This window comes from Scleropages formosus, chromosome 1 (genome assembly GCF_900964775.1).
Source record: "Scleropages formosus chromosome 1, fSclFor1.1, whole genome shotgun sequence".
Classification (NCBI taxonomy): domain Eukaryota; kingdom Metazoa; phylum Chordata; class Actinopteri; order Osteoglossiformes; family Osteoglossidae; genus Scleropages; species Scleropages formosus.
In genome coordinates, this window is record NC_041806.1 from 39,666,713 (window position 1) to 39,691,225 (window position 24,513).

The following is a 24,513-nucleotide window of genomic DNA, read 5'->3' on the forward strand; positions in this document are numbered from 1 at the left end:
GAAGTTTAATTCCATTTCCAGAAAAAAAAAAAATCTATTGAAAACAATATCCCCCATTACCAACTGACTTAGAATATGTGAAAAGCTGAAGCTCATTTTAAGAATAAGACAGATGACCTTTATGTACTGCGTGACAGGAGAATTTATTATTGCTTTTATATGAATGGTTTTATACTGGACATAAGTTACATTTCACAGCCTTGTCTTTTGTGCTTTAGTACTAGTTCACCCATACTGTCCTGAGAAACTGAATATATGTCATGTCTAAAGGTGCACTTTGACATCTTAATGACGCACTTTCCCTCATCTTCACTGCCTGCTCTTTTCTTTCTCTCACTCTCTTACTTGCACAAACACATATGGCTGTGTATGAGTCAGCACAGTGCAAAAGAAGTTAAAAAAAAAAAAAAAATCACAAATTTATTTTTCTTACAAAAAGTTATATCTACCGAAAAAGGCATCCTACAGAGAAGTTATGTACTAACACAGAGTCATGTTGTAGCATTATTTAGTGGCAATGGCCAACTCTTCTGTTTGTATATGCACATCCCATGATGCCACAGCTCTGGAGATGATTTGCTTGATGAATTTCTGTAAATTCATAAACAGTGATGGTTTTGCTCATGAATGCAAAGGGTTGGAATCACACTGTTCCACAAATTGATGGAACAGCAGCAGCCTTTGTCTGCTTAAGGGGTTCACCTCTTTGAGGTCTGAAAAATGAAGAAAGTAACACTGGCTTTGAAACAAAAACTAGAGCGACTGTACTTTGCCTGGAGAAAAGTAAGGCATAGCTGCTGAATTAAATCATCCAGAGAGCGTCGCTAATTAGCCTATCAAGAAGCAGAGGCAGAAGCCGGGAGTGCAGTGTTTTGCCTGGGATCATACGACTCCAGCCCCTCTTGGAGAACTGTCTCTATGCCGTGAATCAGCTTTTGTGGCAGTTTTGGGGTAATTGGGCTTGTACTATGCTTGCAAATAATCTGGCTATTGAGAAATGAACTTTGGCAACTGTCTTGGCGATTTTGGTTAAATTGGCCCCTGTGGTACATCAGCACGTGGCCTTGTTGTTGATGTGTGCTTATGTGCTACGCAGGTGCCCCAGGATGAATGGGGCGGCTACCCAGGGATCGACAAGGATGAGGAGATCCCCTGCAGGAGGATGCGCAGCAGCAGCTACGTGAAAGCCATGGGAGATGACGAGAGTGGCGAGTCTGACACCAGCCCCAAAACCTCGCCCCAAAAGTCTGTCCGACCCGATGCACTTGCACTCAAGTCCATCGTGCAGAGACCTCACATAGACTCCCAAAGGTAAGCTAGCGACAGCGTGGTGTATTCTGTGCTGTACTGTAGAGTGCAATATGCCGGACAGTGTGATGTGCTATGCGATCTGCTGCAATGTGAGTTGTACTGTCTCCTGCACTACTATGTAGTCCTATGTGATGTAGTGTCTTACATACAGTGCAGCACTGTGTGAGTTCCTTTGTGGTGTCTTCTTATGCAGGTAGTGTAGTCCTTTGGGCTGCTGCCTTTGCTTTCAGTGGAGCCAGGTTCGAATCCCCATTCTGCTGCAGTACCCTTGAAGGGTAGCTCCCGTAGAAATAAAACGGGGTAAATAACTTTAAGTAGCTGAAAACTGTAAGCTGTTTTGGAGGAATGTGTCAGCTGCATGAAAAAATGACATAGACTATCCTTCCTGATAAGCAGTAAGCACCAAAGAGTGAAGAAAGTGATGGGTTACCACATGTTTCAGTACTGTAGATTTGCATCCAGATCCCCAATATTTTATTTAAGTCTAATGAAATGTGGTTGCAGAGGCAGTGCAGTTCAGCAGAAGTATCCAGTCACACCTCTCATCTTTGGAGAGCTACAGGGTCTGAGAAGTTTTGTTGTTTCCCAGAGCTCAATACATTAATTAAAGTTATGGTTTGGACAGAAAACAACTTCACCCAGATTTTACAGGTGTGGACCGATGGACTGACTGGGACGTGTTCCAGCTGGCTGCTGATTCATCTCCTCAACCATGAAATCTTATGTAGTAGTGATTTTCATTAATCAAGTGGTTGGACACAACAAAAATAGGCAGATCCTGCAATCTTTATAAGAGCACAATTGGAACTTAGAGCCATATTACTCTTGAGACTGATCTTTGCTATCAACAGGCTTCACAAACTTTAATGTTAAATCTCTTTTAGAGGTTTCATGAACAAAGGAGAAAGACATTTAAAGGCAATAGTAGCAGTGCAAGCGTAGTAAATGGTTGAAAATCTTTTATACAGCTGGTTTTTGTCTTCTTGTCAAACTGGGACACTTGCTCCATTTTAAAAGCAGTCTTTTGATGTTGTGGCTGCTGCAGCACTTCATTTTGCCATCACCTCCCTGCTGCCAACCACGTGGCGCTAATGTGTCTGAGTGTACATAATTCGGACATTCATCATCTGCCGTTGCCTGGCAACCACACAAGCGGAGCTCAGTCATGCTGCGTATTATTCCCTAATTTTCATAAAATGTTTTGAAAGGTCGTGGAGTATTGTGGATATTTTGAGAAATGCAAAGGTTCTACATCTTGAATTTCGACCAAATCTACCAGATTTTATTTTACTCTCAACTACTTAAAAGCTGTAATTCAGTCAGGTTATGTGTCTGACAGCAGAAGGGATTACATTTTCCAGGCTAAATGATGTGTTACTACATCTGTGAAACTCCTAAATGTATCCTTGACTCTGCTGATTTTGTATAATGTTCCCTATAGCCATGAAGTCACTGTAGCAGGGGAAAACACACACACACACATTTTCTAAACCGCTTATCTCATATGGGGTCACGGGGGACCAGAGCCTAACCTGGCAACTCAGGGCATAAAGCTGGAGGGGGAGGGGACACACCCAGGACAGGACGCCAGTCCATTGCAAGGCACCCCAAGTGGGACTCGAACTCCAGACCTACCGGAGAGCAGGACCCGGTCCAACCCACTGCACCACTGCATCCCCCTAGCAGGGGAACAATTGGTAATAATTTCCCTATTATAAATTTCTACCTCTTATTTCTTAAAAAAAAAAAAAAAAAATAGGAAATGTTTTACACAGTTGCTGTTGAATGACAGGTTCTGTATAATCTACAGTGACCTTTAAAGCAAAGCTATAGTGCTCATATGTAGCAAATGTATAATACTTAATTGGCGATATTAATAATAGCTGTATAGAGTAGTAACTTGCTGTTGGGCCGTAGTTAGTTGTAAAATGCGAGAATCTGAGCAGGCTGCAGAGGAAGGATCTTGTCTGCCCTGTGTGATTCTGGATCTCTGGTCTGATGAGGTCACTCTGCAGTGAATTTAGATGTCTGCTGTGTTTTGCTCTACTTCTGGCATTTGTATCAGGATATGCTTTAGGGAGAAGGAAAAACTTCAAATGGTGGCAGATACACAGATCTGGGGTGGATGCCTGCAACGTCTGTTGGCTAGATGCTGTGTTGAAGAAATGTCGAGACCTTTTGTTTCAGTCCTTTTATCACCACTTTATGACTGTCATTATGCTTCTTTTGTTTTGTGTTATTGTTATTTGTTCTTTGGTTTCCTCATCCTGTTTCAAAACCAACTATTTCTTTTGACTTTAATTTGTTTTTGTTAAAATCCCATCGCAATAATTTCTCTTGATCCTTTTGCATCATGTTATCTTAAAATTGATTTTTCCCCCTAATTACTGTCATTTTTGTGTTCCAGCATCATTATGCCACTGCTGTGTTTTCCTGTTTCTGCATTTTGTACATCCTTATCATCTTGCAGTCACTTCTCTTTGTGTTGCATTGTTGTGGCTGAGGCCATTTAATTTTGTAAAACTACAAGGTAATGCAGCAAGAATAGTTCACTCCCAAGTTTAATTTCCATAATGTTCATCATTTCTGAATACAGTGTAAAAACATAATTTTCTTTTAATGCAGCTTTAATTACTTTGTATTCTACTGTTAGTCGAGAAAGGTTCTTTATCCTCATTTTCATTATTTTTGTTGTTGGTATTAATCATCCTTTAAAAAACTGATAATTGTCAAAAGGTATTTGGAGAGCATTAGTATGTGCAGGTAAGGTATTGTTAGAATTCCTGTCTTGCACTCTGCAGGCCTAGTATTGGACTCCCACTTCCACTATGACACCCTTGAGTACGGTATTTTCTCTGAATTTCTCCACTGAAATTTCCCAGCTGTAGGAACGCATGAAAAAATATACAATCTTCACACTGCCAGTCGCCTTGGAGAAACATGTCAGCTAAATGAATAGATAACAATAAAGTCCATACTGTGTTACTGGGCCCAAGACATCATAATGCTTATTGTGGAACTGTCGGAACCTGTGCCTTTCTCATTAAAACCACTGAAGCCTATCATTTTGTGCTGTGTACCTGTGCAGCAGGGGCCACAGAGGACTTGTTAATCTGCAGTTCTTCAGGTGGTTGTTCTCGTCCAGTTTTATTTAAATCAAGGTAATAACATCAAGCAGAGTGTAAGTGTATGTTATACAGTCAGCTTAGCAATCATACTGCAGCTTACAGTATTGACTGGGTGCCTAATATATAACCAAGGTGTCTTGTTAGCTACAATTTTTCACTATATTGTAGGCTCCTGGTTATGTGAAGGAGGGGTTATTTTTAGCTTCTTCCTCTTTCCTTTTGTGAGTCAATAAGTTCTCACTCACTCACTTTTTTTAACCGCTTGTCCCGATCAGGGTCACAGCAGCCCGAAACCTATCCTGGAAGCACTAGATGCAAGTCTGGTGGAGTACACCCTAGATGGGATGCCAGTGCACCGCAGGATAGCCACACATGTACACATTCACACACGACAGGCAATTTAAAGTGTACGCTTCACTATTACTACATGTATTTTGACTGTGGGAGGAAACCAGAGTACCTGAAGGTAACCCACGCAGACATGGGGAGAACATATATGGATTCTACACAGCTGTGCGCTCTATACAGATTGAATTGGGTTCAAACCTATGCCCAAAAAAGTCAGGCACTGTGAGGTGGCAAAACAACTCACTGTGCCACCTTTAATTCATAGTAATTCTCTCAAGGTCATTTAAACAAACTTGACAGACTCACAGTATTTATAACAATGATCTTAGAGCTAGTTACCAGCAGTAGTTTTTCAGACAGAAAGCTGACAGTGCCAAGAGCAAGATGAATGCATAGTCAAAGATGTATTTAGAAAGCAGTGATTGTTATTGTAATGTGTAGCGAAGGATCTGTGGATGTCAAGATTAATTATGTGGAAAATACACCCTAGGGAGAATTAAGCTTACTCTAGTAAATTTGGGTGTTTGAAAAAATCTTCTTTTGAGCTGTGGATACCCTTTTTAAAAGATGCAATTCATGCAGATGACAAACATAAGGTGCATTTGTAAATTCCCAGGATAGCATCTGGCAATTAGTCTTTCATCTCACTGCTAATAGATGCACTTCTTCAGGTCAGAAGTTAATTATTGTTCTTCCATTCATAACAATGACCAAGCTTCACTAAGCAACTGTATTATGATACTTGTTCGTCCTGTTATTTTCCAAACAAACAGAATTCATAAATATGATTCTTATTATTTTATTATTGAAATCTCTTCCATGATGGGCATTTGCAGCTCCTTGCACAAGTGCAATATCCTATCTGTCTCTGAAAGATTATTCAATTATAAGTTGTTGTACACTCCGTGAGGGCCATTTTAAAAGTTGCTATATCTAAAACCATGCCATTTCAGCGCAGCCACACTGATCTCATGCCCTTGTACTGTTGGACATGATTCTTTCTTAACTGTATACTGACCTGTGTCACCCTTTGCTGCAGCAGAATTGATGGGACCTTGCTATACACAGTACTAGTAAATTCAGTCACACTGAGAAAATCCCACTGAACTGTCAATACTTCATGTGCTTGATCTGCACAGTGGCTCTAGGGTCTATTTGTAGTACTTCATTTCGGTGTTATCGCTTTTTTCCACGTTGGCCTTCAAAAACATCCTCATTTTTCCCCAACCTAGTAACAGCGCATTTTACTATTTGCATTACTAAGCTATTCATACAGAATCATGGGGTAGGAATACTTGACCGGGGAGATGATTTCTTGTTATTCTATTTTCTGCTCAGGTGAGACAATGCAGCATTCTGCAGAAGCGCAATATCCGCACTCACAGAAACAGGGCAGTCATGAATGCAACACTTTTCTAGCAGACAGGTTGCTCTGTCAGAAAGTGTCATAACATTGCATAAAACAGGGCGTTTAATTGCTTTATATTTATGTATATACAGGTATGCGCCACGTAACGACGGAGTTACGTTCTGTGAACGCAGTTCGACTTATTCGCTGAGTGAACACCATGGAGCGTACAGTACTGTCTTACATTACGGAACTTTTTAAAGTAGAAACAGTACACTCTAAAATAACAATAAAAACTACTGTACAGTAAACACATAAACCAGTAACAGTTGTTTATTATCATTATCATGTATTACTATTATGTATTATACATCAGTCGTATGTGCTATACTTTCATATGTCTGGCAGCGCAGTTGGTTTGTTTACAAAACATGCTTAAAACACCATGTGAGCGATGCATTGTGTTACGACCCATACAACGGCTACGATGTCGCTCTTCGAGAGGAATTTTTCAGTCCGTTATATTTTTATGGGACCACCGTCGTATATGCGGTCCGTCACTGCCCGAAACGCAGTAAAGCTGTGCATACCTGTATCGGCTTCAGGAAAGTGTTAAAAATCACATAAAACCAGATTCTTACCTCTTTATTCAGAGATATATATGTATATATGGATCTGGATCAAGCGTTATGGCATCCAGCATGATAGGAACATAGTTAACAGACTGAATTCCTTCTTAGTTTTTCATTACACAGCAAAGCCATAACTGTTTCCCCTTACGATACGAATGTGTCTCTAGGGATTCCGAGTGTAAGAAATCAAGCTTTGCCATGCCTATGTACTTTTAAGAATATACTTTACAAGAAAACTCACGGACTCACTAGTCTTTCTTTAACCTCTGCACTAATTTGAATTTTTTTTTGAGAATGTGAGAATAATTTTATGGGGTTGTGGGGAGAGTCCCAGGTCCTGTTCTCATTTTATTTCTGTCTCTGTTCAGCCAGAGCTACCACCTGCAAGCTGCAAGAGACATGCGCCCCCATCCTGGCGTCACCTTGGACCCCGCCACCACATATAACCCCCCTCCATTCCGCTCTCGGAACCAGAGCTACATGCGAGCAGTCAGCACCCTCAGTCAGGCAAGCTGCGTTAGCCAGGTGAGTGAGAGGGTCTGTTTGACCCCACCCGGCCCTGCACCCACTTCTGCTGAACCCCGCCCCAGTCCCACCCCAGTCCCGCCCAATCCCCGCCCCGATCCCGCCCCAGTCCCGGCCCAGCCCCACCTTCCGAAGCAAACCTCTGGCCGTGAGCATATTGAATGGGGTGGCACTGAAGACAGCCTGCCGCATATTTACAAATTATTCAGTACGACACTACACCTGAGTTTTTGTTGTTGTACTTTTAGAAATCCCATCCAGCATGGTGGCCTGAAATGATCCTGGTGTTCTAGTCTCCAAACAAACCAGTGCTTTGGTGTGAATGGTTAGATGTAATATTGTTCTGTCTGGTTACTTTGTATCTGCAAAAATAGCAGTGTGTGGTGGAAAGTTTGTCAAGGGGTTTGGGGGGGGTCCTTTGTTTCTGTCGACTGTAGTCGTAATGTTTTGGTCTGGTTGAGCCTGTGCTTTAGAAAGAAATACAGTATAACCACTAAAAAACTGCAATGAAGCTCCCAGTCAATTAAATCTCATTATTATTTACTCTGCTTTATATCCAGGAATTAGGCTGACATTTTCCAAGTGATTATAGATTGCTGGTGGTTAGAAATTAATGATACATGTTAAATCATAAGATGTTATGGCCTGTCCTGATTTTCTAGTAAAATAATATACAGTTTAATTAACTATGGTCAGTATATGAAGAATACAGCTGTTGTCAGTTAATCTACAAAATTTAACAAATTTAATTAAGTTTACTCTATAATATATTTTATTAGAATATGCTAATGGATTTGACACTGAAATTTCAGGTGTACCGAAAGTCTGCGAAGGAATACGCTGTAAACCTCAGCTGTAGCTTTAATATGAATTGCCTCACAATATACAGTATTTCGTAGTTTAAAATGCGTGCGTTTCTCTGTACGATATGCAGCTAAAAACTAGTATTTGCTAGCCATGTGAAAAAATGTTGTCGAACTTAATTGTTCATTTTACTGTAAAATTTCTGCTTTTTTGAATGTAATGATTCATTAAGTTTTATTTTGAAGGAGACAATAGCCTTTTCTGGCTGAATCGTGCTCAAACCAAGGGCTACATTCAGGATCAAATATGAATGTTGCAATGCAAACTGGGCAAACATCAGTTATTCCAAGATTGGGTAATGTGGTCACCGTGTCCAGGATTTGTTCAGGTGCACAATATCACATCACTGTTTATCATTAGGCTAGTTTCAGGGTTGGGCCTTTGGGCACGATGTGTTGTAAAGTGAAGGGACTCAGTGGTTATGCTCCCATGGATCATTTTTAATTATAATTTCATTTCCATTGCAAGAATAAGGTCTTTGGCAGTGGTCAGAGACTATGACCTTATAGAGTGGGTTTAGTTCAGCAAACCTCTAAATTAAGCAGCATTATTGAAACCAAATACCCTAAGAATTTAAAATTGAATCTTCCGTATTTTACTGATTATTTTGCTACTAATTGCAGTAATATATACATTTAAGCAGAGGATCAAGTCTCTAAGTGAGGTAAGCACTGGAACAATGTCCTTTTTTTAGAGCTGAATGAATATTGTGCAATTATTAAAAAAGTATATTCCTAGTTCTGCAATTTTTGCATGATGTAAAATAGGTATAGATGAACCCAGTTAACTAACATTAGTAAATTCCACATTGAAAATATAAAACTGCTCAGTTGCAATGCGTTTATTATGACCAGTTTTCTATTCTCAGGGGTCAGGATATGGACACATGATCTATGATCTATGTATAATATTTAAACATTCAGTGATCGCACAGCATCACCATATTCCATGGCACAGTTATTGCAGCAATCATGAACCATTCTTTCCCTTAGTTGCCAAACACTGGCAGTGGTAGTACATTCTCAGCTGAGCAGTAGCTTCACTATAAGCTAGGATGTAAGTCTGAGCATTTTCAAGATTTCAGATGCAAACAAAGGTATTTGAAAAGAGTGCTTCTATCTCCAGCTCATCTCAGCGTTCAGTGAGTCCTCAGTTATACTGTGATAGTGGAACATTGACAGGTTTCTTGGACTTTGTTCTGTTGTACGGGATATGTATGCTGTACTGTTAGCATTTAGTTGTAGCTTAACTTCCCTGACTTTCAGTTTCTCTACACCTCATTATGTTGTTTTGTTAATTTACCAGTTGCTTTAACCCTATTTCTTAACCCTACTAATATCGCAACCGTCTTGATGTGCCCATTTTGCACAGCATTGGCGAAACAAAAAGGGTTCATCTTTACCATCCTGAAGTTGCAATACTAGAGGGAATATTGCACTTTTGTAAGTTAACTTGTAATGCATCTTTGTCTTGCACTGTCTTTTTGAAACTTGCTTTCCCCTTTTGCCTGTAGTCATACAATCCTCTGTGATGACCTGCAATGGGTTAGTGACTCTAAAAACAGTATACCACATTCAAATGCTAATTTCATTTGATTTAGTTCATTTTTGTTTTGTTCTGTTTTCTTTCATATGACCACAAATTTAGCGATAATCCCACTGAGAAGTTGAACGATGCGGCTTCTGTGGTACATTTTTCTGCTAACCCTCCTTCATGTCTACTGCACAAAGGGGAAGAGTCAGAATCAGAGAGAGAAAGGAAGAGGAAAAATTAAGGACTGCTATTCCTGTTTTTGTCTCTCAGGTGAGTGAGACTGAGATCAATGGCCAGTTTGAATCAGTTTGCGAGTCCGTTTTTAGTGAAGTAGAGTCCCAGGCTATGGAAGCCCTGGACCTGCCGGGCTGTTTCCGCACCCGAAGCCACAGTTACCTGCGTGCTATTCAGGCTGGGTATTCCCAAGATGACGACTGCATTCCTTCAATGACATCCTCCACTGTCACTTCAACTCTCAGATCCACAACAGGTAACAGTATGCTTCAAACCGCGCCCCCCCTCCCTTCCCCCCGTAAACGAAAGAAAGAAGGCTTAGAATACATATTGTCATACATACATGTGTGCATACTTAACATACATACATATGTACAGTGGGGTACCCTTGTGCTTGAGAAATGTCAGAGTGAGTGTTTCCTTTATCTTTTTGCCCTTTTCTTTTCTTTTCTTTCTTGGTTTCCTTGTTTTTGCTGCAGTGTTCTCCTAGTGATGATGAGCGTTTGCTTGCCAGTTATTTGGTTTTTTTGCATGATCCATGCATCGCTCTAGGGGCGTTTGACTGGACATGTGTGGGGCCAGTGGGGGTTCACGCAGAACAGCTAATGGAAGCCATACCTCACATTTTCCCTCACGCCACACACCTGTCACACGGCATGCGTGAGCAGAGACGCCGTTGCTCCGAGCATGTGGAGAAACAGAACTTTGACAAAGCTGAAATCTGCATCTGACTCATGATTAAAAAGAACAAGCTGGGGTTGTTAGGATGGGAATTAGTTTGATGCAAGACAGGGAGGGCCTGGGTTGAGCTTGTGGGATTACAGGTGAAGATTGAAGCCTGTAGCTAGTTCAGGATGACCTGTAATTTGTATGAGAGGAGTTCTGAGGGTGTCTCAGTCCCGGGAGTGTCTCCACTTCTCTGTTTGTCCACTAGACGTAAGCATCTCTAACCGATCTTGACTTGTAAGCTTGCAGAACTCAGGACTGGGAATAGCAAAAAACAAACATTTAACCGACGTACGGTAAGTTACCAAACTTTGAAAAAAAAGTTAGCTGCTGGTTGCACAAAAACTTGTGTGCGTGGAATATAGTTTGTTATAACTAGTTCCAGAGGAAGTCAGAAAAATATTTATTCATTATAATATGTTGCATAAACCCTAGGAAAAACTGCACTGTAATGACTCTTAAAACAGATGCACTGTAATGTATTCAGACAAATAGCTCGGAACATAAGATTCAAGTTTAAGAAAATTTTCAAATAAAATCAGATAAACTATTTTTTCCCTGGTTAACTATTAAACGTTTAATCGTGCTGCCTGTTTCTTTCATATAACATGTTTTGTATATGTGATTTTTGAACAAAGATTTTGAAATTTTGGGATGGTTCATTTATAGTTCATTTCTGGTTGGAGTTGGAAATGATGTATTAATATGTCCTGAATGTTAATCAGTGCCATTTTTACACAAAACAGTGAAGAAATTTAGATGTATAAAAACCCTATGGTTGTGGATAATGACTTCAGGGCTCATGAACATGATACCTTATATTTTATGAAGGGAATTCCTAGGTTTTATGCAACACATTTCACAAGTTTTTTTTTTTCTTCAAAACAAATTTTCTTTCACACTACTTTATGTAGTTCTTTGTGCAAACAAAACCTTGATCCCAAAATATTGATTTAATAGAGTTTTTCGTGTGTATGCCTCAAAGAGTAAAGCTATGAACCCTATTGACATTGTACTAAAAGATGATGTGACAAATGTAAAATTTTTACATTCTGGATTTATTACCTTCTTTTTACATAAATAAGATGGACAATTCTGACATGTATTTTTTTTTTCTTTTTTAATGTGGGTTTGTTTTTTTTTTTTTCAATCTGGAGTTTTATCTTGTTATATTTTTGTTCTCAATTGGACTTTCTGGATCAGAATCTCTCTCATCCAACCTGAGACTGAAGGACTGAGGATCGAGGGGTGTTCTCCAATCCCACTGTCTTGCCAGCTGAATTACTTTCACCCAAAGGGCTCTGTGTTTGATCTCTCTCCGCTCCTAATTGGTTCTGCTCTCAGTTACACAGTTCTAGAATTTGTGACTTTCCGAATTCTGAATTCTTGTTCTCAGAGCCTCATGATAAATTTTATTCTTGTACTGTTGGGTTGTAGCTGTGGGCTTCTGAGGAAAATAAATTAGTTATGGGTACCGCTGTTGTTCTCTCACTGCAAAGAATATCTTTTTATAAAATGACATTAAGCCTGTTTGCATTTTTACCCATTACATAAAGAGGGGAGGAATTAATTGACATGCAATAAACCTGGAGACTTACGATATTTTGCTGGCTGTGACAATGAAAATCGAGAAAACGAAAAAGCAAAATGAAAGAAAGACTAATGAATGAAACTAAAGTCCGGATGAAAGACCCAACTGACCTTTTTCACTACTTAAGCCCACAAAGTATAACTCAGACATTCTCGAACTGATTCGGCACAACCTATTAAGTGGGTGTGAAATCCAAAATTGTTTACACAACACAAAAAAGGCCAGCAGGCCATTGAACGGGGCGGTGCCCTACCATTCCCACCGAATGCAGAAGAGCCACGCCCCCTCCCTTTTGACCAGCGAATCTCTGGAAGGAGTATCAGAGGGACGAGACAGCTGGGAACATCTCAGGTGCCTGTGACAGGTATTTTAATTTCCACACGCAGACATATATTTATATATATCTATGTATATAAATATTCTATGTATATAAATATATATTCATATGTGTGTGTGTGTGTTTTTGCACTGCCTTCTCAATAGAAACAGATCTGTTTCTTTATAACCTTCACTAACTTATCCAGGACGAGGGCAAATAACAAGTTTGATTTTGCATTCTTTTCTTTTAGACTCCTTATTCAAAAAGCAATTCAACGCAGAAATTAAACACAAAGCTAGCACTGATATGTTGTTTAATCTGGATCAAGAATAACATCCACAATTCCAGACCAGTTCCGCATCAGTGCCAAATCCATCTGTGAGTTTCCATCTGTACATCTGTGGCATTTCTGGAGCCGAAATAGTCTTCGGTACAATGAAAAGGAGATGTTTGCCTTAAGCGTGTATCTCATTCCTTTTTGCAAACCTGCAGAGGCATGCAGAAATATAACCACGGAGCACTCGAGATGTAGCAGATTGTGTTGGAACCTCACTGAGATTATCATCCAAAAGGAAACATTGAAAGTTTGACTCAGCGCGATGAATACCACTATTCAGGAATTGTGGACAAACGTTCTCATGCATTTTATGCAACATATCAAGGTATACATTTTTGCTGGACTGTTTGCATTAAGAACAGCTTTTAAAGCGCTTACTGAAGCAGGCCTACATATTACTAAATCGATGTTCATATGCGTAGTGATTAATTTAGTGCTTGAGTAAGTTTTGTTGTCAGTTTAGTGAGCTGTTATTCATTTAAACAGTCCTGAGCTTGAAAATTGCCTGTTGACCAAGGGCCAAATTTTTCTGCTTGGGCAACACATAATGTTCTCATAATGCACTCATCAGAATATTCTGGTGTTACCCAGGTACTACACACTTGCAGTAATATTGTGAGAACTCGATGTATTAGATGTTTTTTTTTTTTTTTTTCTTTAAATTTTCTCTTCAAAAGTACTCAGGGACAGCGGGGATCTCGGAAGGTTACTTGTGGGGCGAGGGACCAGTTTGAATTAAGTTACGGTGCGGAGGTGATCAGCCATCTTTGACTGTGGGATTGTAGCCACAACAGAAGCGGTCCAGGGGGAGTTTCTGGCCCTGTTTTACCTCCCTCCCCCCAGCCTCAGATTCCTCCTTCCCCTTGGCAACCCCGCGCAAACCGGTCCTTACCGTGCATGTCACGGACCTCACATGTTCAATAGGGTTCATACCTACCTCTTGGGCCAAAGGCGTAGGATGCTTTGAATGCCTTTTCATCTTTTCTGTTGCACAAAAATAAGCCACGCTCTCAATGTTGGACAATAAAAAAAAAAAAAAAAAAAAAAATTAAATGACAAAGTCAGGGTTTGTTTCGTTGGTTAAATTAGCGCTACATGAAACTTCTTTTGTTTTAACACAGGGTGTTTTATTTCAAAACTGCAAGATGATGAGCAGTTTGTGAGTACGGTGGGGCCTGGGGGTCAGGTGGTGTTTTCCTGGTGGATTTTGTTTTTGTGCAGTGGAAAGGTGAAAGACCTGTAAGGGGAGGTTTCTATTACACAGTGAGAAGGCAGTGTAAACACATTGAAAACATGTGAGTCAAAATAAATGCCGAAAGGGGATGAAACTGTATGTCCGAAAGAAGCAGGTTACTGAAGCCACATTTAAAGTGGAAAAAAATTAAGCATTAAACTAGACTGTCAATTGGCAGAAATTAAATACCAGTTTGAGTCCTACTTCTCCTAAAGCACTCTATCTATACTATGCCACCCAGATATTCAGCTGATATACTTTTGTACTATAAAAATAAATATTTACACATTCTTTTTTTCTCAATCAAATTGTTTATAGAGAATTAAAACACTTAAAATACTAACAGCACATTACCTGTTGCTACTATGCACAGAAATCCAGAGTCTAAAAAGTATGGATTCAGGAGAAATTAAATTTTATTGCCATTTCCTGAGATGAGAACATCCCTTATTTTGACTCACATGCAATAGATACGGCAGAATACATAAGATTCAGGTACTTCACTGAGTAATCCCAATGATGCAGTTTGTATTTCACTTAGATGAAAGAAGTCACCTGATTCACAGTCACCTGAATCTCCAGCTGTTCCCAGCTGAGTGTACATCTATTTGCATAATTAAATTTGTCTTCCAGAGGGATATGATATGCTGGAAGGCACTTCGTTGCTAAATGAGGATAATTTGGAAGAGGACGACGCAAGCTCCTTAGCCTATCAGGAGCTGGACCGAGTGCACAGGGAGGACGTCACGCGCAGCCAGCCCAGCACCAGTTCCACGGTCACCGCCGTATCAGTGCCCCCCACGTCCCCCCCCGTATTCAGGGTCCCTGTGACCACTGCTCCAGCCCCTGAGCCACCTGTGCCCCAGGCCATTCAGGCATTTAAGGAGTCGGCCAACATGGTGGCAGCCTTCAACATGCAGTGGAAGGATGAGATTTCAGCCATGCGATACGAGCTTGCGGAGCTGCGACGGGATGTGTGTGGTGAGCTCAAGACCTTTAACAGTAACTTCTTCAACTTCACACGCTGCTACAACCTGTGGACCCTGTGCCGGGAGGGCGGACTGGGCGGGCCGCCAGCCGATCGTGTCTCCGTGGGGACGCAGGCTGGGACAAGTGGCCTAGTCCGGCAGAACACAGCCGACGCATCCGTCATGTGCCAGCCTGAACCGTCTACTTTCAACCTCCTGGACCTCATGGATCCGCCACGCATTGAGATCACAGAGGACTCGGACACACCCGAGGAAGTGGGGACCTCTGACAGCCCCGGTAGCTCCCGGCCATCGGAGGATTGCACGTGGGACACAAGGAAGCGCAGAACCAGGAAGCCATCAGGAGGCAAGAGGAGCGCCAGCCTTGAGCTGTGGAGCAGGAAATATACCAGTGGGCCCATGTCATACCTGTCACTGTCATTTTGATTGTTCACACCATTCCCTAGGAAATGGAGAAAGATTTCCCAGAATGCATCGTTTTGGGGAATTGAACATGAGATCATAAATGTAGATCTGGAAAACAGAGAAAGAGTCTGTGTTAACTACGAGGGGTAATAAGCCATGTACCCCTTCATTCTATGCAGGCAAATTCATGTTAGGCTTTACATTTCAGAGCTGCTATTGTTGGTACCATAATATTCAGTCAGCAGAAGCATATTGAACCATAATAAATGAAAATATATATGTTGATTAAGCTGTTAAAGGCAAAACCAGAATGCTTTTTAACCCTGTCTCTCAGAACTGCCCCAGATATTTTGGGATCTGGACCCCTTATAGGGCGCTGTGACCCCTGGAGAGTACTTGTTATTTTTACCCTTTAAGCTGTGCTGGTCATCCAGGTAAGGTCCAGAGTGAAGTCCATTTCTCCAGACATGCAGTGCCGCTGAAATAATGCAGGTTTCCTGACGAAAAAGTAATACATTTCTGTTTCTGTTAAAATACATAAAATGGCAAGAAACACATTTTGCTGTGTGTTATCAGACTATACAGCAGATTGTTTTAATTCACTATATTTTTTAACTTGAGTAATTGATTTATTTTGAAATTTATATGATTTTATTACATTAGTACATACATGGATGTATAAGATAATAATTATGAAAATCATATGCCATTAACTATATTTAGAAAATATTATACAAAATTATATAGAGGTAATATTTTTATTTTCTTTTTATAACCAAAATTAACATCTTAATTTTTTTGTATAGGTACAACAAGTAACTTTAGTCCAGTGCTCTCCCCGATATGACTCAGTGGTCCCCACAGTATTATTATTATTATTATTATTAGATATGTTAAAAATGAGAATGTTATATTTTGAACTTTATATTTTGATAAAAAACTGCTATGGCTTATTTTCATGTGTCCATTTGTGAGTCGCCACACATTGTTTTGCCTATCAGCTGAAGTGATCCATTGAAGTCCTGACTTACAAACTTGACTTGAAATGATAAGTATAGGAAACAAAAGGGGATTCATTTCATACATGTTTTGACACCACATATTTGGTAAGCTGTGAATGTATTTTGCAAATTTGCCTTATTCAGAAGCTAAAGCAGTAGAGAAAGACCAGTAAATCAGGTGATGAATGTAGATCCAGTGACGCAGGGTGGGCTATTGTAGGTAAGTTGGAGATCATGCTACATTTCTTCAGATCATTGTGTAGCTCATTCATGTCTTTCATATGAACATTCAACTAATGCCAGCATTTTCTAGTTTTATTTTATTAAATTCTTTGTGGTTATTTTACGGAAACACAATGAAAAAACACAAATACATAAAGGACAATATGCATTTAGCATAAACATTTTGTTTAGTCTGTTACTTTACATCCGTGGTTGAAAATGAAATAAAATAAAATAAAATAAAATAAAATAAATCAGTCTTCCCTTGCATCATGAAAGCTTGTATTATGGGAACTCACACTTAGAAACATGCAAGTTGAATTATGAGTTGTCAGCTCACAAGAGACACCTTATAAGAACAGCAGGTTCAATTCAAAATACAAGCCTTGATCATTTTTAAAAAAGTATTGAAAAGAGTTGAAAAGGCCAGGAAGCAAAGGCCCAGTCCAAAACTTAAAGTGGTAAACAGGGACAGGATTCCCTTAGAATATAATATCATGAGAAATGATGACTTGATTTTGTTAATTTGTTGCAAACAGCACACAGCAGAGAGGGGTTAGTGAAAATGACTTTTCTAGGTAGTATTCTAATAATAACTTTAATAACCTTTATTTGATATACAACCCGAACAAGCAGTTTTTTGGAGTTCTTTACAATAAAGAATTGGTTACAGCTCTAAATCAAAGAAACACAAATTTGCAGTAAGGATCATCTTTTAAAAATGGCAACAAAAACAACAGCATAAAACAATATGAAAGAGAAAAGGGATAGAAACAACTGAACACGGAAATGTGTTTGGAACAAATGATTTTTAAGTTACAGATCTTAAACTTGAGTTTAAAGGTGTCTCTAGTAGTTCTGATATTTAGGAGCTGATTTTAAATTAGGTTTTTGTTAATAATTTGGGAATTTTGCACTGTGCCTAGTGAAACAATGGATGAGCCTTTGTGGCTTTGAAATTTCTTATTTTTCCTCTATAAATTATTGGTGATGAAGAGTCTGTTTTTACAAGAATTCACTTAATTAGCAGAATTTTAGCAACAAATAATCCTTTTAATGTGAGGGAAACCTGTATTTTAAATGAAATAAGTCAAACTTCAATAGTTATAATTGCCTTATCTAATGATAAATAATAATGTTGAATTGATTATTGTGAAACTACTGTAAGGTTACTGAATTCTGATTTAATAATCCTTAATCATTTTACTGCATAATAATAATAATAATAATAATAATAATAATAATAATATGTAATTTAAAAATCAGACTTTAAAATCTTAATATCAAGAAAATTATTTTAAAATATTAACTATGAAATGTTCTTCAGATTCCTTAGAACAATGTTGATGGATTTGATTTGGACATATATGGACTTCCATACTTCCAGATGGAAGTTTTTCATCCATGTCCCTGGAAGTGCCCAAGAAGGACAATTTGGATTTTTGTGTTTCTTTAATTAAATGTCTCCATTTTGTTCACCTAAAAACAATATCTGTGTATGTTATAACAATATGTTTATGTATGTATGTGAAGTATTTTTGTATATGACTGTGTGATTCGAAATGTGTTCATATTGTTGATATTTTCCAAAACCTCCCCATGTATTTCTTCAACAGAAACAGGCATCAACAGGTGACTTTCTGTAAACGATGGAGTCTAATCCCTAAGCGAAGTAAGAGCGGTGTCCTGGTGATCTTTGTCTTATAGTTTCCTTCAACCTGTCTTGAGCAATCATTGCCCTGTGTGAACAACACAAACATCAAACACCTACCATAACCCCTGGTTTCAATCAGAGAAACATGGAATGTCTGAGTGATTGAGAGCATTGTTCTTCCATCTTCAGAACATGTAGGGCACAGAGGTATTACCTTCTTTTCTGTGAACCACTGTATTCAGCTGTCACTCACTTAAGGGTATGAGGGAACCAAAGGGTTTTGCTCTTCAGTGCAGATCACTTTGATTGCTCTAAACTTGATGACAACTACTCATCCCATACCTCATGAGGCCCACCAAAGCTTCATTTCATCCAGCTCCCGTACAGAGAACAGTAAATAAATGTTGACCCAAAACCCCATAATAAGTCACTCATTCAACACACATTGTTTCTATCTTTGTTGTTCAACAGAAAAAAAGATTCTGTACAGCTATTAGGTATTTGGAATGGCTATACTGATATAGTACCTTCACAGCTGTAATTTATTCTGATCCCCCTTCATTGAACTTACCAAGAGCCTAATTCAAGCAGATCCACAATGTTTCCATCAGGAGTGTCCAGAACGCTACATGTGCGATCTTCCATCCATTAATGGTCCACCATCTTCCTCAAGCAATACACTGAGCCACAAATAATGTGCGTGGATTATTTTTAAGAAATATAAAAAACATCTAGAATGCACACAGAGTATGATCTTGCTCAGCATATTAGCCTTAATTAGGGTCAGATGTCTGTAGTCGTGGACATGAGAGATGTATGTTGGAGCAGAAAATTGTTGAGATGCTAATTTTAAACCTCCGCATACAAGATGGATGATATAAATGATGAATGTGGATTTTTTCCAATAAAAATCTTTTCTCCTTTTCTTGGGAATGACAAATGAGAGAATGCTGAAATGCTTTCCCCCTCTCTCATGACCCTTATGGGGGTAAAGAACTTCTTCATGTAAAGGTGCTTAATCCAGGAAAGCAACCATTTGATGAAAGATGTCTCAAAATTGCATTTATTCATTCTATGCAAGTCTTCTTGTTTATTTTTATAGTTCTATGCTTTATTTTGTTTTCTGGATCCCCTCCGACCTGCTTATAAGCTGTTATTACAAAGGACATTCACAGGGAGAAGCACTGTTAAAGCTTATCTTAACAGGAACAACGCGATAATAACATTAATTGGCTGTTATTCAAAGTGATATAAAAGCCACAGTGTTGTTTACACTGCTGTGACCATACAAATTCTTATAAAGACAAAAAGCCACAGTGTAATACATGTAGCTCACAAACATCCCAGGAAGGGGGCTATTCAGTGTGTTGAATCATGTAAGCTTGCATAGAATGTAAGGGGGATGTATTTTAAAGCTACTAATTTCTTTCCATATATGATCCACTGGGGCTCAACCGATTGTCTTCTGGGTACCCTCAGCATATTTCGAGATCTACGGTTACAATACCGTCCAGGTTGTTTTTGCTGCAGCGTCTGTCTTTAGTTTTTCGAACCTAGCACTGATAACCCGCAAACCTGTGATAGCACGGTCCCAGTACTACGTACTGAGTGTGAAGCCACCCTCTATTGTATTTTATTTCTTTCTTTTTCTGCATCGAACAGTTTTCATAATTCACATGTTACTTGAGGTGTACAGTGTTATAATTCGAATGCCCTTATACCCCCTCTTGAAAAATTCAGTGCATTTGACATAAGCATTTAAAAAAGGTTGTACCTACTTACGACTACCTAAGGGCAATGCTTATTGCCTGTAATATGCACACTGCTGGCTCTCATTAAGAATGTTTATGAATCCTTATGTCAAGGGAGGTATTAAGCAGGCATCATGTGGCCGTTGATATGGCAGTCGATCTTTTATAACAGTGCACTTCAAGTACTATGCTGTTCTTTTTAGATGATGGTGTTTCTTACATTAACTAAAAATTGATCATTTAAAGAAATGCACATTCATTTTTATTGTCAAGTGCATGGCAAATGTTGACGAGAGTAACCACATGCTCACATTGACATGTATCTCCTAGTAAGTGGATTTATTTAAAACTGGACAAATGGAATTCACATTTCAAGCGCTGCTTGCTCTTCACCAAATCTGAAAAGAACCTCATAAGAGCGTCTGAGTTGTGATTTTATTTGCTCCACCTGAAAAAGCCACTTACCAAGAGGTTCATGTGCTGACTTTTAATCTAAACAAGTGGTATTAGTTAGATTTGGTTTGTTTGGCTGCCTTTGTTTGCTTTTCATTTAGGAGGTCAATGTGTCCTCCCTTTGGTGTTTATGCTCAATGTAATGCTTCAGTGTGACAATGTCAGTTGTTAAAATGTCTTTATATGCCTTATGTATTCTTTTTCAATATAAATATACATAAAAAATATACATTTAAAAAGGTGGTACTGTTTATGAAGGAAAACTTGTATGGTTTGCTGTATTATTCTTTGATGGGTTCACAGCTTTACTCTGTCAGTCATTGTGCAGAGCGCATTGACAAAAATGACTTTAGGTTTGTAGAGAAAATGAGAAATCCTACATTGGGAAGGTCCATATTACCCTGGGAAACAGGGAGTGAATGTATTCAGTTACTGCAGAGAGTCAAGAGACAGTGCACTTCTGTGATCATGATCCTGATCCATAGCATAGGCATAGTGCTGAGCTTTGCTCCTGTGTAAATGCATTCTCTTTGTACTAAGTTATAACCCTCTTCTCATTTTAGGCGCCCGTAGCTTAGCAGGGGGTCGTAAAGCGTACGGTAGGTCTGGCAGGGAACTCTTTTCTTAAACCGTTTTCAGTGTTGTTAATTCATCTGTTCACGCTGTCTCTGTCCACTTATGTCTTCCCGGTCAGGAACAGAAATCCGTTGCAATTATAAACATGTATTTAAAATGGGATTGCTCGTGAAATCACATGACTTGAACTAAGTGGGTCAAAGGAAAAAATATACTGATAAAATCATTTGAACACTGATGTTTTACATAGATAACACTTTATTAATCAAAAAGAAAACTGTGCAAGGCTGTAGCGATGTACTTACAACAAATTATTGACAGAAAACATTGGAATAACACTGGAGTAAGTAAATATCACGCCTAAACCAGTATAAAACAGTGCAAATAGACAGTGTACAAATATATAAAAGGTGGCACTGATAACTCAGTACCACACTGACAGCACGGACACTCATTATAGAACCTACTGATCATCATCATGAATGACCTTGGACAGGGCTTCTTGAAAAAACATCACACTTTTGAAGTGTTACACTTAATTGGATGTCTGTTAAAATGTGAAAATAAATGTACTTCCTTAAAATATATTAAAAACAAAAACATGTTTAAATGATTAATCTTATAATAACTAAACTCGCAATTAGAAGTCTGGTTAGGAAAGCAAACCGAACAAAACCTTATTCTGGAAACTGATTGTAAAACATTACAAGCAAAACACAACTGGCTTGTGGACTGAGAAATATTTCATTTAAGACAAAATCTAAAAATGCTTGCTATCCATAAAAAATCATGCATTAAACTGGAAAAATTGAAAAGATAGAACAGATAAACATATATCAGCATGATTCATTATGTCTTGTGTTCAGAAACAGACACATTTTTTCATGGAATCATTTTTTAAGTGTTTTAAATGAAGGGCAATGTTTTTGTTTAAACTGTTTTTATATGTGTTTGAATGTTTTTTGAAATCCTATGCAATTATTATTATTATTATTATTATTATTATTATTATTATTATTATTATTATTCTATAGTAGTAGTAGTTTTTCTTGTTTTTCATGTTATTATTTGTTCATTATTTTTCTGATTTTTTTTTTTTTAATATTTAATTTCAGAAAAGTTTATTTTGAATGATTTGACTTAAAAATACTAGCAGAAAATCCAAAACTGAACAAAGCCAGTTTCAAAGGGTACAGTACAGTACAAATTTGGGCAAACTCACTTAACAAAATTAACTGTTTAATCTGCATTTAAAACACACAACACTGTCACTGAAACATTGTAGGCTTGAGGCTTTAATTAAAGAGCTTTAAACTTAAAGAACTATTTGTACGTTAAAATTAGTTTTTCTCCAAGCACGATCATTTTTGAATAAAACCAAAATAACTGGTTTTAAAATTAAAAAGCAATATAGATATTTGTGTGGAATGCATGCACATGATTATAAATATTCTACGAGATTGGGAAGATGTTGAGGGCCTGTTCTTGTACTGTGTATTCACATATACATATGCAAAAACATTTATTTCCTTTAACACTAATATTAGCACACACATCAGGTTCTCATAACATTATCATAAAGCTGTACCGAAATTATCATCCAAATTCTATCAGTGTTATGTGTCAAGTGGAGCTGCAGACATGCGCTGTTCTGTTCTGCACATTTTTGTGATACCATTGACAGAATGGGATCAAGGCCCAGACTAAGACATGATCCTCTGCCATGATCTTAGTGTTATTTTGACCCTTTGGGACCCGTGTAAGGGTCTGTACTGCTTGACTGAACTGTCTCCTGGTAATTCATGCTGAAGGTCAGACAGCTTGACCATCATGAGGGCGTCACCACTGTATGTGTATATATGTGCTGTATGTGCTAAAAGCTGACAGGGGGGAGTTGGTCTGTTTGACCCCTTTCAATAACGGGGAACATGTGTCTCCTCACTCCCTCTGGGTTCTGAAAAGAGGAAAACAGGCCCACACTTCCTTCAGTTTTTAGGAACATGCCCAGCGGGATCTGCTGTGCTCCTGAGGGACAGGATGTCCCCTGTGAAGCCCATCTGAGCATAATATGTCACCTCCATAATTCATCCATCATCCCCCATGTCAGGGGCTCCCTCCTCTTTGTACAAGACAACGCAGACACAAGAAGAAGAACTTTTATTGTTCAAACCTTTGCCACATGTCCATAATATGGGACCCAGTGTAAGTATATTTAAGCACTCTATGAATTAATATTTCAACAACAGAAGTTAATCATGCACATTATATTCTGTTTTTATGGCTGACGTTTCAGTTCCCTGACACAAACTAGTAACCTCACCTTGTAATCTTCAATGCTTAACTTTTGAGTTTTGAACATTGTAAGCAGTTAAATTTGGATGTTCCCTGCTGACTTCTAATGCGCTGTGCTGTGACACAATTAGTCGAAGCTCGTGTAGCACAAAATAAAAATACACCTGAATCATATTTAAATATTTACATTTTGAAAAAGACAGTTAACTTCAAGTAGCATGTTCTTGATGTACAGAGCTCTGAAGAGGCCCCTTTCCGATTCTCTCTGTTTTTGCTGCTTTTTGACATTGCATTTTTCACTTCAGGTATTTGGATGTAGCCTAAGAGAATAGTCGATGAAAGTATTATCAGTTCCTTAATGTGGCACATGATGAAATGAGACATCACATGTGCCAAAAATGAAATGCACATTCAGAAGCAACAGCAGGCTGTTACCTTTAGTTGTAATGACAGCAACAAAACACTTCCTGTATCTGTTGATCAGTCTTACATTGTTAAGACCTTTGACTCATTCATCCATGCAGATCTGCTTTAGCTCAGAAATCTAACTACTCACTGGTACTGTAGTGGTTAGATCTGCTGCCTTTTGACCCAAAGGTCACAGGTTGAAATTCCATCTCCAGCTGTAATACTGTTGAGCAAGCTACTTACCCTAAAATTGCTAAAAAAAAAGTGCCCAGTTGTATGAATCGGTAAATAAGAAGTAACTTAAAACTGTAAGTTGCTTTGGAGAAAAACATCAGCTAAATGAGTAAACTTGAACATTTGCAGATTTTTCGAACATGAAAAGTTCTTTTCATATTACCACAGTCTCTCAGTCTCATTCATGTTCGGATTTTTCTTTGGCCATTCCATAACTTTATTTCTGCAGCCATTCTGATGTTCAGTTGTTTATATTTTGGGAGCTGTGCTTTAGCTTCAATTCATGGTCTGATGCGCTGACATTCTTCTTTTGAATTTTCTGATATAAATACAAATTTATGGTTTCTTCAGTGGCAGCAAGACACCCAAGTCCAAAAACATCCCCAGAACATCCCACT

At 38.6% G+C, this 24,513-nt stretch overlaps 1 protein-coding gene across 3 annotated transcripts in view; it reads left to right on the top strand.

Moving 5' to 3' along the window:
- Nucleotides 1-24,513, top strand: part of LOC108929380 (disks large-associated protein 2-like) — a 116,782-nt gene that overhangs the window by 68,416 nt on the left and 23,853 nt on the right. For all 3 annotated transcript variants that reach the window (XM_018743869.2, XM_018743870.2, XM_018743868.2), the window contains 3 exons: nucleotides 1,097-1,311; nucleotides 7,136-7,292; nucleotides 9,960-10,179. In XM_018743869.2, coding sequence (XP_018599385.2) covers nucleotides 1,097-1,311; nucleotides 7,136-7,292; nucleotides 9,960-10,179 — 592 coding nt within the window. The remainder of the gene's footprint in view (nucleotides 1-1,096; nucleotides 1,312-7,135; nucleotides 7,293-9,959; nucleotides 10,180-24,513) is intronic.